Here is a 17124-nt window from a genome sequence, read left to right as displayed (position 1 = left end):
ATAAAATATGGATAGAATTCATCTGATTTTGTTATGGATTCTAGAAGCACTTACAGTTTAAAGAGCCAGACAGATGCTGCACAAACTATTTTTAAATTGAATGCTTTTATTTAGATTAAAACAACAAATACATAAAAAACTAAACATTAAATATTGTCTATATCATAATAAACATAAACAGAGTTGCAACGTGCATATTAAGACTATAGTAGAAATACATAAAATAACTAACAAAACAACATTTATTTGTGATCAAATTTGCCACCCATCATTTCAGAGAAAACAGTACTAATTGTTATGTGTCTTTAACCATCACATGCACACTGTATGTTGTAAACAGATGAGAAAGGAAAACTACAGCTACAACCAAATTTCTCATATCTGCAGCGTTTCCCCTGCGGCCATGCTGACCTCATGGACGAGCCAGCGAGGAGAGTCTCTGTAGCGCCTCCTGGTGGCCGCGGGCTTGAACGTCAGGGCTGGAAGAGAATCATCCAGGGAACATCCGTCCATGTCTACAGCGATTAAGTCAAACGCAGAGGGATCTCCAGACGAGCACACAGCCTCCGTGTTTGCTGTGCCGTAGTTCTTAGGGGGCGTCGCTCTGTCCGTCTGGGTGGCTGTGCTGATGATGTGAAGACAGCAGGTGTCCAGGTGCGAGGAGGGAGCTGTAGGGAGTCTGGGCTGGACTTCTCTGACCTGGAAGTTCTTCCCCACCGGCGAGGCGCTCTGGTGTCGCCTAGCCGAGGTGGCTTCTGTCTGGGTCTGTCTATCCAGCTGAACTGGGGCAGTGAGGTCTCCCCCATGCACCTTGTCTGAGTCACACAGACTCAGCTGCTCCTGCAGGAGGTGGTGCAGCTCTGGCTTGTCTGACGGCTCCTCTGGTTGAGATTCCCCGAGATCCTCCTGGCATCCCTGGCTCTGCTCTGGCAGTTCAGCGTCCGCGCTTGGACTCCCCCCAGGCCGTGGAACGTTCTCCAGTCTCGGGGCTCCTGGAAGGCAGTGGGTCTCTGGATCCAGCTCCAGACGGAAAGCCTCCAGTCTCCCAGTCGGCTCTGGCGGTGCTGACTGGACCAGCGGCCCGGGACTGGGGCCTTGCCCTGGCCTGTCCGCTTCCCTGCCGAACCCTGCCAGAGCTCCAGGGACTCCGTCATGACTGATGGAGCGTCCGAAACGCCGCGCCCCCTGGCGCTGCAGGCCCAGGGCGCCCCTGTGCTCCCTCCCCAGCAGCGTGTCGTGCAGGCGGTCTCTGAGGAGGGGCGCAGGGGTCGGCGGCGGGGCCCTTGGCGTGCGGAGCAGAGTCGCCAGGGCGTTGAACCGTCTGAGATGGTCGGCCACAGACATACGAGACCTCTTGAAACCCGAACCGGACTCCACCTGCTTCTCCGGCGCCTGCTCCCGTTTCAGCTCCGCCCTTTCAGCGTTCTTCTTCCTCGACGCTGCGTCTTCTGAGGTCGCGGTCGTCGGCCGCTCGCCCTCTGAGTCCGGAGGCTCTTGGTCTTCAGGGCTGATGGACAGACACCTCTCCCCTTCGTCTTCCTCCAGGGATTCGTCTCTCAGGTGCTCCAGGTTCACGTCAGGCAGGCTGATCGACCGGCGAGGTGCTCGCTGTTTCCTGCTCGCCCGGCCCGACACTTTCTCTCCGACCGGCTCCTTGTCCGGAGTCCCCTCTTCGGCTCGGTGATTTACGTCAGTCTTCGCCAGACCTCCTAGTTCACGGTCGGAGTCACCCTGTGGATCAGCTGCTTCCATGTTCTCGCCTCCCAGCAAGGCGGCTTGACCTTCTCGCTCCGCTTCCTCCGTGCCGGTGGGGGAGTCAGGTGTGTCCTGGGGGGCTGTGGGGTCCTCCATGAAGCTGAGGTTGAGCAGGTCAGGGTCGTCCTCCACCTCATTCTCCCTCACACCTGTTCAGAGAAAAGGACGTCTACACTCAAGGAGACAGACTGGGAAATAAAAGGACCGTGAGTTGGAACTATGCAAACCTCTTTCGGGCCCGTCGATCAGAATGACCGGGATTCTGCTTGCGTTCTCCGCCTTGCAGACGGAAACTCCACCCGTGTCATCCGACAACATTTTACTTCCAGGCGTCACGGTTTCATGATCACTTTGGGGCGACGTACTAGTCGTGTTCTGTCATCAGAGCAAGGCATGAAGCACTCAGTTATTTGTTATTCAGAACGTGATGTGGTTTAAAGTAGCCAGTGACTCTAAACATACTGGGAGGTTCCAGCTGGCTATGTCAAAGAATCGTAGAGTTCGTCTTCGCTGAGAACAATCCTCTTCAACCTCAGGCCTTCAGGAAGATAGCACAGTCAGCCAACACGACACAAAAAGTTGACACGTGCAATAAACATTGGCAAGAGATATATAAAAGTACATTTGAAAGTAAATATTTGCATTTGTTTGTTTCATACATACCTGTTATGTAATTTTGAATCTATGTTTTGATTCTTCTTTTCCTCTGATGTACGTAGTGTGATACTGACTTCCTGTTTCCTACTCAGGTCCACTTCACTCACAACGTTTGAGAGATTACAGCTTTGGCTCTCCCTCAGGTCCTGGACAGAGCGTCTGTCAGAGAACAGAGTTTTTATTCGGTAAATAATCAAAACATCACGCATGAACCTACCTCTCAGGGGCAGTTTGGTCCAATCATGTTTGAGAAGGAAAGTACTAAGTGTGGCCTCAGAAAGGTCTAGGAAGTAACCAGATGTAACTCCTGTCGTGTAAATCGGAATGTTGTTAAATTCATAATACTGTTTTCATAAGACTTTTTCGGAGAAGGCTGGAACCTTTTGCACGTTAAGAGTGTCTAGTTAACGGCAGAGAAAGCTGGAACCTTGTGTGCTGTAACTGTGAGCTGATAATATGAACAAGAGGCTGCTGTGTGAAGGTGGCAGCAGCTCTCTCTCCACGTATAACCGGACAGTCCTTGAGGGAGTTCTTCATCAGACTGACAGAACACCCTGGGTAGGTCTAGTGCTTTCTGCAGAAAGCTTAAATTCAATAAATACTAAACACAAAAGACATTTAACAGCTTTGAGTTTAGGGATTCTCAATTTCCCATCACACTGTGCACGGGGTTCCAACCACAACTACCTTTTTGTGGCCGAGCCCTCCACGTGTGGACCTGGATCCTCTGAACATTTCCTCTTGACTGTGACTGGTGATTGAGGAGTGGGACGGCCATTCTGATGACCTGAGGATGTTTGTGTTAAGAACAGCATGGCGATTTCTGCAGCCTCATTTCAGTTCACATACGGTACATCACTAACTTGCCGCCAACATGAACATCAACTTGAAACACATCACCCCAACGTTAAACACATACTGTCTGCAGGATTTAAAGAGCCAGTTGAAGGGTTGAAGCCTGTCTTCAGTTTACTGAGGGCATCCACAAAGATTTCTGAAGAAATAAAAACATAAATTACATTGTTTTACTCAACAATCAAACCACTGTGTGTACAACACAAATACAATCAACTTCAGAAGGCACCAACAGGATGACTGTTGATCAGTTCATTTCAAAAGCATCAACTGCCACTCGGCTCCCGGCGGGCTCACCTCCGACACTACGGCGTCTCTGACGCTTCAGGCTCCTGTAAACACCAACCCCTCGCTGCCGGAGCTTTCCCCCCTCGCTAGGGGGCGTGGTCTCCCCGCTTTCCGACAGCGGCGACATGCTCAGAAGGCAGGGAGGTATCACCCCTGGGGGATGGGGGGGGGGGGGGGGGGGAGCATCACAGTGTAACAGCTGAATATGTCAATTCACATACAAGTTTGAAGCACCTGTTCATTTTTCTACAATCTAACGTGACAAAGGCCATATATGTTTATATAACAGCTCTCACAACAAACACACGCACACACAGCCGTCCACCGTCAGAGGAATGGGGGGGGACCACAACACAGCGCAGTAACTTACCGATGCGATCTGCATTTGCTATGAGAACCTTTATGACCGCTGCCTGTCTGTCCAGTAGTCTCTCTGTGCCCACAGTCAGCTTGGAGCCTCCAGCAGGAGACTGCAGCAGGTTGGGAGCCATCACCAGAGCCAGGTTCCCCGCCTCCATCCGGTTCTCATCACACCTGGTGAGGAAGCAGCAGTCGATGGGGTGGAACATGAGGGGAACAGAGACCCGGAACATGAGGGAAAACCAGTCAAACATCCACCTGTCAGCTGTCTGTCTTAGGAAGATGCAGAAGTACTGGAGCGCCCGGGAGTGTAAGGCAGGGAACAGGGCTGTGATTAGCAGTGTTGCGTCATCTCTGGCACCCTCCTGGCCTTCCTCCAAACTCTGCGCGTGGCACAGAGGCGCCTGGAGGTCCACGGGGATGAGGGGAGACGGCAGCTCCCGCAGGAACTGCTTCAGGAGGGACGCGACGTCGCACGGTTGCAGAGTGGTTGAATACGGCTGAGAGAAGACCGGCTCTCCTTGCTCCAATCCACCCTGTCGGAGCGGAGGGAGGATGTCAACATCTGAGGAATGATACTCTTACAGAATCCCACCTGTTTCTCCTTACCCTGAGAGCTCGGATTCTGTTTAACGACCCCGTTTTCCGAAACAGACCTTCGGTGTGAAGATGATGAGATAAAAACCCACAGGCATCCACCAAGAACCTACAAAATTTCACATGAAACGACTTAAGAACCTGAGGGGTTTAATGCAATTATAAAATTATAACGGTGCTATGTCAGTAACATTTAGTTGATGATACGGAGGCTACGCTTTAACGTTAGGACGGGATACATATAAACACATAAATGTAACTTACTTCGGCACAGTTCCGCCAACATCTTTTACATCGCACTGTGGAACCAATGACAGATCCCGACCAAACGCAAACTTCAACTGGCTCTCCTGAAAATAGATTTAAGAACGACAACATGCTAATCTATGCCAGAATGCCCATTTAATATCCCGCTATGAGGAGCCACATGGTAGCTATTCGTTAGAAAAATTCAGGGTTTAGGCTACCTTTCTGAGAGAGTTGTTCAAGGACGATCCATTCAAATAGTTCTTCCAATTTTTTACCCGAATCCCAGCTGTTTTCAGTGTATTTATGACTGCTACTACGCGCGAACGATCTTCCGCTGGACTATGCATTGGTTAAAATTATGAATGCCCAATTATATATGTTGAAACAATTGAATGTGATGGTGCCCCTTCAACACATGACATCTGGCGCATCACAAAAAATCAGAAGTTCACAGTAGAAGCAGACACTTCCGGTCACCTAGGTAGAGACAGGTGTGCTGTGATGGTTGTTCTAGAAACGATCATGTTCACGGTAAGGTGAACACGGTTCTCGTGAAGCACACTGCAACTCGCCGTCATGTTGACATACTTGTTGTTCGTTCTGCAAGCGTTACATGCATCATTAGGAGTTGTCCTATTTAAGGCAGCATGTTTTAAATGAACTTGTCAACTTGGTGCATGTGACATGCAGCTCTTGCCCCAAACAGCCGCTAGTGGTCGCTGTTTCATAGCTTACTTCCTGTTTTGAACGAAGCCACGTCAAAGAAGCATTAAAGAATGGTTTTATTCACGAAAGAAGTGTATTGGCACACTCAAAACCCATGAGCAATCATAACAATTCCGAATATCTACTAACAGATATCATATACTAGCAGCAACAAATTATTTGCATTGCTACAATTAATGTTCCACTTGTGCAAATAAGAAATGTATACATTTGTTCATGAAATTATGAAACAAAATTTCCCTCTAAATGAAAAATAAGTGCAAACAGGTGGATGTCAGTCAGCTTCTGTTCCTGTATCTCACGCAAACCTTAATCACAAAAACCCAGATTGACAAGACCACAACAGTTACTCTGCGTCTCTCTTTTTCCCCTTCTTTCCAGAGAAGTTTCGGTGTTGCTGATTTCGACCTCCGCGCCCAGAGCCCTTTCCCCTCTCTCTCCTCCCTTCCCAAGAGGGCATGGGGGGCTCGATCTCCCCTGGCCGGCCTCCCCTGTCAGGAACGCTGCCCATCAGGACCTGGAGCAGAGACAACTGTAACCCCTCTGGAGGATCCAACTAAACACCCCCCCTTTGTAAAATATACAAGTCTACATCCCAGTACATTTCATTCAATAATTGTATTATTATTTGCATTATTTAAACTACAATGTTATGATAATTGATGGTGGCATCGGGTCACATTGTCCCTCCATGCCCCCTTACATCTACCTCCTGCCCCCCTTCCCCTCTCCCCTCCAGGTGAAAAGGTCTAGATCTGCTCCTAGGACACTCTGGATCAGGCTTCTGAGGCACGCATACTGTACCTTGTGGATTGCAGTGCTAAGCCCAGCTCTCACTGGACGAATCCAAGACTGATCTTTCCGAGCCGCGAGCAGGAGTGGCAGGGACACATGGGAGGAGAGGGACATGGAGGAGAGAGGAGGCACTGAAGCAAGAGCATTACTGCGTTCCTGTTGAAAACATTAAAGATATATTTTCGTTATATGATTATAATATGGTGCGTGAGAGATTAAATAACTAATTCTTAAAACATGCCGCTGAAGGCCAGGCACCTGTTCTTTTTCTCCCCAGGCGAAAGACTGAAGTGTGACTTGAAAACGTTTGATCATCATCTGCCGTCGACATTCGTAGTCCTCCAAGAGAGCTCGATTTATCTTCTCCACTTGTCTCTGAGGAAAAGCACAGAGAATAAGGCCCATCTCACCGCCGGGTGCTAACAGCTACACAGGGCCTTTCCTCCAGAGAGTCCTCCAGCTCTGCCCATGCATCCCCAACATACCCACTGGTCTGCCCATGCATCCCCAACATACCCACTGGTCTGCCCATGCATCCCCAACATACCCACTGGTCTGAGGTCAGACTGGTGTTCAGAAGTGGCTCCATGCTCCCCTCTGGTAGCAGAGCCAGCCTCACTTCCACCTGGAGACACAGATGGCCAGACAGAGAAACAGGTGTTAGTTAAACATGATTGACTTTTCCCTTCTTCAATACTAATAATAATACGTTTAATGACAAATTACGTTTTAAGATAGTATGATCAATATTTTTTTTATTTTTTTTTACTGTACTGTAGCACTTTGAGCGCTTCCAAAGCACAATCCTGATCCTACTCACCTGATGGCAGGCGTCTGTTACATGAGAAGAGGGATCCAAGTCGAGGTTTTGGAACAATGACGCCAGCTCCTCTCTTTCTTCACTTTTCATCCCGTCATCAGTCCCTTCACCTTCACCTTCCTTTAACTGTTGACACCACTTCGCTGTTTCTTCAACACGGTGATCTGCCACCCTCTGCTCCGTCTCTGCCTCAGCCACAGTCCTCCCATCATCTGGTTGCGTTTCATTATATTTCAGTATCCTTGCTGCGAGTAATTCTGACACTAAGAAATCTGGAAATAAAACGTGACTTATTATTATCACTATATCTCACATTCCTGGTACTTTTAAATTGTTTTTCGAAAGCCTCCTTTCTCTCACCAATGACTTTGTTCAGGAAAAAAGGGTTTAGTGTATCTTCAGTCACATAGGTGAGAGGACAATGCAGGCATGTTAACACAGTCCGCAGCTCTCCCACTAGTACAACACTAATTTTTCTGTCTGAAATAGAAAGTAAAAACGTTTTTTAAACTTGCGAACACGTTATACTTACGTGTCCAAGTGATCGTTAAGATGTGTACTCTAACTGGGTTATTTTAATATACCTTGTAATTCTGGACATAACATCTTTAGGTTTGACGCCAACCAGGTGAGGAGTGGGCAGGGGAGTTCTTCACATCTACATTGTGTGACACACGCACTTCCCGAGTACCTGAGTACGATAAGACTTTTAGTCGCAGTTTACGGTGACCATGCGAGACAAACATTTACAACAGACAGAACTTCACATACCCAAGCGATTTTATCGCGTGTACGGTCATTATCCCCCTCTCCATGAATCACAAGAAAGGACGCTAGTTTATACCAGTCTGAATATTCACAATATAAATGCTTGTTCGTCTTCCGCAACCTGCAATGTTTACAAAATGAATACGGAAGTAGCCTACTCCACAGGCAACATTGATTTGCGTAGACCGCTGCATGAGGATAACATGGGCGGAGTCAATTTACGCATTTCAGGCGAACACCAACGTGCAAAATGTGTTCCCTTGCCCAGTGTGGACACTGACATTTGATACAGGAAACATAGCAGGATACCCTGATTTGTAATAACAATTCATGAATATAAACCATAAACCAACACCATGTATCCTAATTTATCTACAGTATGTTATGGAATTTCAACTGAATGTACTGGAACAAAATACTCAAGACAAACCATTTAGTGTGTTCAGATTATATTCTCAAATACAAAAAGGGCATTTTTTTTGATTCAACACAATGACATGCAGATACTGTTTTACATACATGGTATACAGTATAAAATAGTTTACAACCACACAAACTAACTAATGATCACTAAATTTGGAAAAACGATTGGAAGGACTAGATGAGCATGAGAATTACAAATGTGTAAGATGATGTGAAACAAAATGTTGTTAGAGTATGTTTGACAATCACAATATCTCTTTGTACAATGTTATATAAAAATAATCAAAATATCAGTCTTCAAGACCTCAATTTCAATAAATAGGGGTAAGATGAGCATTAAATCAATCTTATGGAGGATAATTAGTTTACACCAATTACTCTAAAAATGTATGGTTCTTTGATCTAAAAATAAAAGTAACTATTAACTGTAAATTTAAAACAAAACTGCAACTGCCCAACACGATCAGCCTTTTCTCTTAAAAACAAACTGAACTGTACACATGCAAATCCCAGCTACACTGAGCTCTAAGAACATTCACTGCACAAAACTTTGTGCACTACTTGTGCACGTATAACTACCCCATTGTTGCTCATTCCACATGACCAGGGTCAACAATAGTCAGGAAAAGAAAACAGCTGCATGTGACTACATGGAGAAACTCCTAATGCTAAGAAGCTAGTCAAAGCATCAACAGTAAATCACAAACCCCAAAATGTAAGGTGTGAAACTAGGCTTAAAAAAAAAAAAAAAAAAAACCATGAAAACCTTGAAATTATTCCGCTATAATAAGAAAGGAAGACGGGAGATGTTGGAAGAAAAAAAAGGCAGAGATGCAGGCAGGACAAGCATGGAATGCTGCTGAGGGAATGAGAGTCATCTTGTTATGGGGCACCATGGGGGAGCTGGCAGGGGCCTGGCCGGGGGGCCTCATTGGGGGGCCCTACTGGGTTCCCTGGGAGCCTTGAGAACCCTGAGAGCCTTGGGTACCCTGGTTGGAGTAGTTTCCATAGTTGCCGTACTGGTTGTAGTATTGATTCCATTGGCTCTGGTTCTGGTAATACTGCTGCCACTGCTGAGCATACTGAGAGAAGAGAGAGACAGAGAAGGGGGGAGATGAGAGAGAGAGAAAGAGAAGGGGGGAGATGAGAGAGAGAGAGAAAGAGAGAGAGAAAGAGAAGGGGGGAGATGAGAGAGAGAGAAAGAGAAGGGGGGAGATGAGAGAGAGAAAGAGAAGGGGGGACATGAGAGAGAGAGAAAGAGAGAGAGAAAGAGAAGGGGGGAGATGAGAGAGAGAGAAAAAGAAGGGGGGAGATGAGAGAGAGAGAAAGAGAGAGAGAAAGAGAAGGGGGGAGATGAGACAGAAGGGGGGACATGAGAGAGAGAGAAAGAGAAGGGGGGACATGAGAGAGAGAGGAGGGGAAGAGAAGGAGAGATTCACACACACACACAGACTTGAGTTATGATTTGAGATATTGTGATCTGAGTAGCAGGTTATTAAACAGTGATCTTGATGCGAGCCAGATGGTGTCTGGTCTCACCTGCTGGTACTGCTGGTTGTAGCTCTGCTGCTGCTGCTGCTGCTGGTTGTAGCTCTGCCCACTGGCAGCAGGAGCTTGGCTATAGGTCTGGCTGTAACCTGGATACTGGCTGTAGTTTCCATAGTTGTAGCCTTGATTGTAGTTGCCCTGATTGTAGTTACCTTGATTGTATCCCTGGTTGTACGACTGTGCCTAGGGAGAGAGAGAAAACGACAACACTTAATCCAACTCTCGTTTAATTCCGAGTCTCATAATTATGAGAGTACGTGTTGACTTCATTGACTTGGTACTTTCACCGCAATTGGGTTCAGAGGAGACTTCTTCAGTGTTTACCTGTCCCTGGCTGTAACTTCCACTGCCTGCTTTGTTGTACTGGCCTTGGCGATTGCCGTTGTACCCTCCTCCTGCTCCTCCTCCTCCTCCTCCTGCAGACTGCTGGTTGCGGTTGTAGGCGCCTCTGGCTCCCGTCCCTACCTCACGCTGGTTAGTGCCCCAGCGATTCTGCTGGTAGCCCCCTCTGTTGTACCCTGACAAAAGCAAAAATGCTGAGTCCCTCGAGCGTTTAAAACAGACCCACGCAGAATGTAGAACGTATAAAGGCCTCACCTCCTCTGAAGTTTCCTCCTCCAGGGCCACCACGGTTCTGGTAGCCCCCTCGACTGCCCCCCGTGGGACCACCGCGGGCATCGAAGCGCTGGAAGCCCCCGCCACGCCCCCTGAAGCCCCCCTGGCGGTTGTCAAAGCGCTTCTCTGGGGGCGGGCCGGCCTTGCGGCCCTCCTCGATGTACTGCTTCACCAGCACCTCAGCCTCATCACGCTGCAGCTCCACGTAGGTCACCTCGTCTAGAAACTCTCCAGCTTCTGGGAGCACAAAGTTGGCTACGGGAAGCAGAGGGGCGCGGTCAGGACGGGTGAGGCGGCGCCGTCGAAAGACAAAGAAAAGCGTTATCACCATCTTATTGACCACGGGATACGGGGGGGAGAGAGGGGGGGAGACGGAAGTGGGGGAGAATAAGTTAGGTGATAGAGAAAGTTATACAGGCCTGGAGCAAAACTGTACCTCAAAAGGACTGGGGAGGATTTGCTCCAGTTTAGATAATGGAAATGAAGGAGAAAATAAACTAAAATCAAACAAATATAAAACTACAGAAACTAAAAAGTTATGAAAAGAGGGGTAATAGTCTGCAGCTGCAAACCACAAGCAGAGCTTGTGGTAGCGTAGTCTATTGACATAAGTGTCCTGATCATACTACTGGGGTGAACTCAAACCAATGGCTTCCATTAAATTTGTAAAATGTAAACGCAGGATAATCCTTCAAGGGTTAAGGCCAAAGCTAACACTTGATTCGGACATCACCCGAGTTTGCAGTGCCAGAGAAATGGGGGATGAAAGTGACAGAACAAGAGAATGAAAAACAGAGGGAAGATAGAGAGTATCTCTCTGGGGGGAGGGGGGGGGGGGGGGAGGGGGTTGTCTTCCAACTTTCGTCAAAACAAAAAAAACATGGCAAATACATTGTCTTGTGTTGTTTTTTTTATTTTTGGGGGGGGTTATCCATGGAATTCCTACCTTTCATTTCTAAAACAGCATGATCGGGCACATCCTTCCCTTCCTCATCAGTTCGCTTTAACGTTCGCTCTTTAATATCCTCGTCCGTGGGACAAATTACAATAGCCTTGCGTTGAAAACCTTCAAAAGGACGCATTTTTCGTCTCTGGGCTGATCCATATACATTTGTCTAGCAATGGTGACAAGAAAGAAGTACAAGCTTTTCATTATTTTTCGTTTACTTTCGTTACGGCTTTGCCTTCATTAGGAGGGAAAATTGGATTCCTGCAATGATGAAAGTGTGAGAGTTGTTTTTCATGCCTAGGTCTCTGGAACTACATATTCTCGTCTCTCACAACCCCACAAACTTACCTGAGTGTCTAGGTCAACCGTTTCCTGTCAGAAAGAACTTGGGGGACCCGTGGCAGCAAGATTAAGAGTGACAACTCTCGAGCTATGACATGGTCACACTGCTACAACCCTGGGCTGACGTCAGCATCTGTTTTACAACAACTCTGTGACAAATCTGACTGACAATAGGACTGTTGTCTTCTTTTGTGTCTCATGAACAGCTGCTACTCCCGGTCTTACGTCATATTCACTACATCAGACTAACTCGTCTCAAGTATCGCCAATATGCATGTTATTCTTGTTCCGTCACGCCATGAAAGCTTCACACACACTGTCTCCCCTGCATGCCCCCAAACTCCACAGGATCACACTGTGAGCTCATCTTAAAAGAATTCCTCCCCTTGAATGGGGTACACCTGTATGTCTTGAATCTCATTATTAATACCAGGGTCCCCAGTTACTTACAAGCACTTACCTGCTTCCTGTCACATGGTCATTCGTCTCCTCATCATGTAACAAACATACACTACCTACCTGTCAGTACTCACATGTTCCAAAGCACTCGAATGTCCGTTAGACCGTACCTACCGTAATTTAACTTTGCCATTGTCCTGTAAATTTGAGCATGTTAATTCACTTACCTTGATGTTTCATTCATTTAACACACAATATTTTTAAGTTCCATATGCAGTCTGTATGTAGATATCTAATAACATCTATCTAATCTTACATCAGAGGTGATGTGAGTTTAAACCTGTGCTAACTCTTTAGCTTTAACTTAGCAACATAAGGTGTATTTCTTACTCACCACCCAGCAGTGTTTACTTGATTTCAACATCTTATTTTAGCAGCTTATAGCTTTTTCCAACATGACATACAATCAAGAAATTCAAAAGTACTGAAGGAGTAAAAAAAAAAAAAAACATACAACGACATATTCTGGTTTTCAATTACGGTAATCAAAAACAAATTCATCAGCATGTTCAGGACAAGGGAAAGTGAGGTCACTTCCAGGAGTTCAGATGTGGTTCAAGGCTTCTAGAGAAACAGCATATCACAAGTGCATTAATGTACATGTGCATCAGAGGACAGCAGAGGGGCAAACGGAGGGGGGAGGTCTGACAGTACCTGGTCCAGGATGTAGTTGCGTTTCTTGCGGGCTGCGATCTGGATCAGTCTGTTCAGACACTGTGTCGCTTGCTGGATTAGGATGTCCCAGCGGCCTGCATAGTTTCGTTGGCGACGCAGTCCCATCACCTGAAGGGTTAGATTATTAAAAGTTGTATTACTTACATGATATTACTGACTTAAGTGTGGTGCCTTTACACAAGCTGCACCGATCACATTTTCGGGGCGCCCTGGTTGTTGCTTGTAAGCGTACAATTTAGGCTAACGCCTTACCACAGGGACCCGGGTTACATTTTTGCCTGGGTCATTATCTATGTGAACTCCTCTTCTCTCTCTCTCTCTCTCTCTCTCTCTCTCCAACGTTTCTGAGTCTCAGTCTACACTTCATTTCAATCCAAACAAAGCAGAAATTCTCCAAAATCCTTTTTTAAAATTTTTTTTTATAAATACTTTTCAGCTGACCTTCATTTTCTCCATGATGGCGTTGGTGCCCAGGATGTTGAATCTCTTCTCAGGATTCTCCAGCGCGTGCTTCACGGCCCAGGTTGTTTTCCCAGATGCAGGCAGGCCTACCATCATCAGCAGCTGACAGAATACAGACACACGCAGAGAGAGAAACACAAAACACAGATGTGTTTGACATGTGTAACTGCACCCATACACACACACACAGGATTTCAGTTAATGTAGCAAATATCAAATGGGCCACGCTCACCTCACAGTCAGCTTTGGAGACAGGCCCAATGGTTCCCCGGACCCTGTCCTCCAGTTTCACATCCTGGATGAAGGTGTATCCTTCTGGGAGAGGGAAGAAAGGCTCCTCTTTCTGTCCGAAGTTGAACTCGATGGCACAGTTCTTCACCAGGACGTGGGGGATGAGAGCGCGCCCAGCCAGCTCCTCGCGAGAAACACGAAACGCCACGTCCAGCCACTTGCCGTTTTTGGAGAAAGCCATCTCCACCTCTTCGCCGTTTTCAAAGTCCTGGACAAGAGAGAGGGTCACTGCTGTGCAGTTCTCCTCCTCTTTGGCACAAAAACATCTAACCGCTACTTACCACATAGCAACCCAGGACATCGTTTTCACCAAACTTCTCGCCGTAGTCCTCAAATTTGCAGTTTAAAGACTTTTTCCCAGTTCCTCCGTATCCATAAGAGAAAGGCTCTTCACCTGTTTAAAAAAAACCCGGAAAAAACGTGATCTTTAAAGTAAAATTAAATTCACAGGGTTTGGGTTATATTCTATCTCCTGCCTTTGGAAAACGTGTCAGACTAACCCAGTTGTGTACTGCAGCTGTCCAGGGACCAGCCAATCCGCACCACATGTGGATCAGGCTCACTACTGGGCAAGTGCTTCACAGAGATCTCCTCATTGATCTGGATGACAACAAAAAACAAGGCCTAATGAAAACCAGGTTCTCATGGGATTAAAGCCAGGAATTCAGAGAACGATTTGCAACAGTGTTTTGCATGCATCTGAAAGTCAAATTAGAGAGCTGTACCTTCATTTCAAAGCAGACTCGCCCCTTGTTGACCCCATAAGAAGCTCGCGCACCTGACCACAGGTATGCGAAGCCTTCGATGGTCAGGGGATAGCCACTGTATCTGTCGCGTGACACCTTGAAGTGGAGATCACAGTTGTCTGTGGAAGAGAGTGAGTTAACTCAAAGGGCGTGTAACTCTAATGACTCTTAACATGCATTCATGCAAAAGGGGCTTTGCTTACAGGTATCGATGGCCACTAAAGTGTCGTCGAAATCTTCCTCCTCCTCTTCCGCTGGGGGCTGAGGAGAGCGAGCCCTGTGTGTGCCAGCAGAAAACATGAAGCATCTCAACCACAAACAAACCAGATGATCAGCCAACACAAAACTTGCGTCCGTCTAATTTTTTTTTTTTTATCATTTAAAGAAAAGTTACAAGCGTAAATTTTTAAGTTAATCTAACCGTCTGTCCTCCCTGTGCTCATAATAGCCGTATCCACGGCCTTCTTCGTGCGGTCTCTTGCGGCTAACGCCCTGCTTGTCATCTTCAGATTTGGCTTGGCCTGCCTGCTCTGCATCCATGGCCTCCCAATCGTTGGCTGGTTCTGGCTGCCTGGCCTCCTCCTCCCCCTCCTCCTTCTTCACGTCCAGCTCTGGCTTTTGGGCCTCCTTCTGCTCCTCCTTCACAGGCAGATCTGGTTGCTCCTCCTGAGAAACCTGCTCTGGTTTTTCTGCCTCCAGGAGCTCCTCTGGCTGTTCTGCTTCCGGGTCAGGCTGGGGGTCAAGCTGAGGAGGAGGCTTGTTTGACTGCTGGTGCTCTGCCTCCATCTTGATGTCTGCGTCCGTCTCGATTTCATCTATGCCCCGAAAAAAACGAGAAGAAAGGTGAGGGAAGGTTGCTTAAGGAATGGTTTCTCATGACAGATGTTTTTTTTTACCTAGCCTGTTTTAAAAAGGTTTTGTAATATACTAACCTGGTTTACCTTCAGGATTATCCTCCAAACGTGCTTCAGGTTCAGGTTCTGAATGCACTGGTTCCTTTACCTCCAGTTCTAGCATCTGAAGTTCTGGTGTATCAGCTCGATACTCCGGCTTCACCTCTGACTCGAAGGCTTTTGTGGTCGGAGGCTCAATCACATCATCTGTGAAGTCACCAATCCCATAATTCATTGCAGGGACTCCACCAAACGCCGGCCCTCCATCCAGACTATCTTCTTCACTCTGGTCATCAATCACATTTTCCTCCTCAGACTGTTCCGCGTCAGGTTCTTGGTCAAGCCGTGCTAGATCTTCCACGCGATACGACTCCTCATCTTCCCCTGATTTGTAAAAATATACTGGTCAATTGTGAACCGCATAACAACTGCACAAATGAGTACTACTTTTGCATACAACTCCCTGCAATGCAACGGATGTACACCGTTAAGTGCATACACTACATGGCCATGTTTACTACGAACATCTCTCTTCGAAATTAAGTTGAGTTGAAATACCTGACAGACTGTTGCCTCCTTCGGGATAGTCATCGTCCTCATCTCCCCCTTCATCTTGTTCTTCCTCCCCCTCATCCACAACTTCTGCAACGGGTGGTCCGGCAACCTCACCCGCTGCTTCGGCATCAAGTGCCGCCTTCAACCTCACGACAAGGTCCGCCTTGAGTCCACGAGTGTCGAGGCCACGTAGCTGAAGCTCCTCTTTCAGCTCGTTGACTTTGAGCTTCTTCACATTGATTCCGCTCATTTTTCATGCACCGTCCAGTTTCAGTGATCAGCAATCTCAGTCTGAGGAAGAGTTTAGAAGAATATACTTAACTTTCGCTTAAGGACAGCTAGCAGAGCAAAACTATGTACAATAAGCGTATGTTTATTAGTTAACCAGCTAACTACGTTAGCTTGTCCGCCTAGCTAACAGCTAGCCTATCTACCTTTCCTGTTGATAAACATAACTAGCTAGCTACTCGCTATTTTAATCAACGTCTGTCGCCAGTCTACGTTAGCTAACACCACAGTTTGAACCGACACGGTTTGGCTAGCTCTAGACAATACTAGGCTATTTACCAAACTTTAGTATCGCACTGCTTTATCAACTGTGATATAAGTTTCGTTTCTGACAAGCAATGTAGAGCTAGCTAGACGTAGCTAGCAACCGCGTTAGCTTAAACGGTTTCTGCGACAAAGCATTGGTAGATTGCACTTGCAGCTTGCAATCTTAAGAGCTACGTTAAATACGTTTAAAACTCAACGCTAAAGCGATCAATTTGCATTAGACATATAAACAATAGTTTTCATGCAGGATTGCAAACTAATAATATGCATTGCAAACCTTTCCTTTTTCCCTCGTCCAGACCACAATCGTTTCTTGCCAGAGAATCATGCACCGACCGACTGTACAAAATGGACGAATAATGTTCCTGTCTAGCCGCCCTCTAGTCAGTGAGCGCTTCTCGACTGTGATTGGATTAAAGGCCTGGCTGACATATTTGAAAGAATTCCTCTGCAACAGGAGTAAATACATGCATTAATAAAGGATATGACAAAAGGAAAGGAAAATTGTTTGTTTAGTTTGATTTGTGTTGCTTTGTATTTATTTGCATTTTTCAAATATGGGGTATGGGAGTATACGTGTGTGGAGGGGTTACAAAATACTATCAAAGACTGATGATAATACATCATGTCAAGTGCTTTCAAGTTGGATTTTGATGTAGATGCCGCTAAGCACACTGATCTAATGACTGTTTTAAATTAGCTTCTTTCATAAGCTAAATAAAGATTGCTTTCTGGGTTTTT

At 46.6% G+C, this 17124-nt stretch overlaps 3 protein-coding genes across 4 annotated transcripts; all 3 read right to left on the bottom strand.

The window, feature by feature from the left end:
* Window positions 1-265: 265 nt before the first annotated feature.
* On the bottom strand, window positions 266-5326 carry zgc:153345 (uncharacterized protein LOC566129 homolog). The gene is made up of 12 exons (XM_047020972.1): window positions 4980-5326; window positions 4777-4862; window positions 4525-4621; window positions 4174-4451; window positions 3926-4089; window positions 3565-3708; window positions 3332-3406; window positions 3100-3199; window positions 2419-2571; window positions 2218-2293; window positions 1983-2130; window positions 266-1904 (listed from the first exon to the last, which is right to left on the bottom strand). The coding sequence occupies exons 1-12, from the start codon at window positions 5106-5108 to the stop codon at window positions 376-378; spliced, it is 2979 nt and encodes a 992-aa protein (XP_046876928.1). The 5' UTR covers window positions 5109-5326; the 3' UTR covers window positions 266-375.
* Window positions 5327-5525: 199 nt separating this feature from the next.
* Window positions 5526-8042, bottom strand: im:7138535 (uncharacterized protein LOC797998 homolog). The gene is made up of 8 exons (XM_047020973.1): window positions 7874-8042; window positions 7687-7793; window positions 7463-7582; window positions 7103-7374; window positions 6830-6907; window positions 6541-6657; window positions 6292-6438; window positions 5526-6004 (listed from the first exon to the last, which is right to left on the bottom strand). The coding sequence occupies exons 1-8, from the start codon at window positions 7915-7917 to the stop codon at window positions 5834-5836; spliced, it is 1056 nt and encodes a 351-aa protein (XP_046876929.1). The 5' UTR covers window positions 7918-8042; the 3' UTR covers window positions 5526-5833.
* A 260-nt stretch (window positions 8043-8302) lies between these two features.
* On the bottom strand, window positions 8303-16768 carry hnrnpul1l (heterogeneous nuclear ribonucleoprotein U-like 1 like). Of its 2 annotated transcripts, none has more exons than XM_047020028.1 (16): window positions 16661-16768; window positions 15832-16119; window positions 15313-15657; window positions 14802-15195; window positions 14584-14657; window positions 14360-14499; window positions 14135-14234; window positions 13916-14028; window positions 13576-13842; window positions 13323-13445; window positions 12861-12989; window positions 11403-11571; window positions 10439-10711; window positions 10166-10359; window positions 9833-10024; window positions 8303-9375 (listed from the first exon to the last, which is right to left on the bottom strand). In XM_047020028.1, exons 2-16 carry the CDS (start codon window positions 16076-16078, stop codon window positions 9235-9237), a joined length of 2901 nt encoding a protein of 966 aa, XP_046875984.1. In that variant the 5' UTR covers window positions 16079-16119; window positions 16661-16768; the 3' UTR covers window positions 8303-9234. The 2 variants fall into 2 exon arrangements, with proteins under 2 accessions (XP_046875984.1, XP_046875985.1); XM_047020029.1 differs by having other exon boundaries at window positions 15322-15657.
* Window positions 16769-17124: the final 356 nt, after the last annotated feature.

The sequence above is a fragment of the Hypomesus transpacificus genome, chromosome 5 (assembly GCF_021917145.1).
Source record: "Hypomesus transpacificus isolate Combined female chromosome 5, fHypTra1, whole genome shotgun sequence".
Taxonomy (NCBI): Eukaryota; Metazoa; Chordata; class Actinopteri; order Osmeriformes; family Osmeridae; genus Hypomesus; species Hypomesus transpacificus.
Note: the sequence above shows the minus strand (reverse complement) of the source record. Positions and strands in the feature narration are given on the sequence as shown.

What these genes read in the sequence shown, in the direction of transcription:
- zgc:153345 (XM_047020972.1), bottom strand. Translation starts at nt 5,108, where the DNA reads ATGCATAGTCCAGCGGAAGATCGTTCGCGCGTAGTAGCAGTCATAAAT. An exon ending in TGAACAACTCTCTCAGAAAG is followed by an intron (nt 4,863 to 4,979) that starts GTAGCCTAAACC and finishes ATCTATTTTCAG; the next exon opens with GAGAGCCAGTTGAAGTTTGC. An exon ending in CTAAGACAGACAGCTGACAG is followed by an intron (nt 4,090 to 4,173) that starts GTGGATGTTTGA and finishes CTTCCTCACCAG; the next exon opens with GTGTGATGAGAACCGGATGG.
- im:7138535 (XM_047020973.1), bottom strand. Translation starts at nt 7,917, where the DNA reads ATGGAGAGGGGGATAATGACCGTACACGCGATAAAATCGCTTGG. An exon ending in GTTATGTCCAGAATTACAAG is followed by an intron (nt 7,583 to 7,686) that starts GTATATTAAAAT and finishes TTTCTATTTCAG; the next exon opens with ACAGAAAAATTAGTGTTGTA. An exon ending in CCTGGGGAGAAAAAGAACAG is followed by an intron (nt 6,439 to 6,540) that starts GTGCCTGGCCTT and finishes TGTTTTCAACAG; the next exon opens with GAACGCAGTAATGCTCTTGC.
- hnrnpul1l (XM_047020028.1), bottom strand. Translation starts at nt 16,078, where the DNA reads ATGAGCGGAATCAATGTGAAGAAGCTCAAAGTCAACGAGCTGAAAGAG. An exon ending in GCAACTACATCCTGGACCAG is followed by an intron (nt 11,572 to 12,860) that starts GTACTGTCAGAC and finishes CACCATTGCTAG; the next exon opens with ACAAATGTATATGGATCAGC. An exon ending in ACAACCAGCAGTACCAGCAG is followed by an intron (nt 9,376 to 9,832) that starts GTGAGACCAGAC and finishes CTCTTCTCTCAG; the next exon opens with TATGCTCAGCAGTGGCAGCA.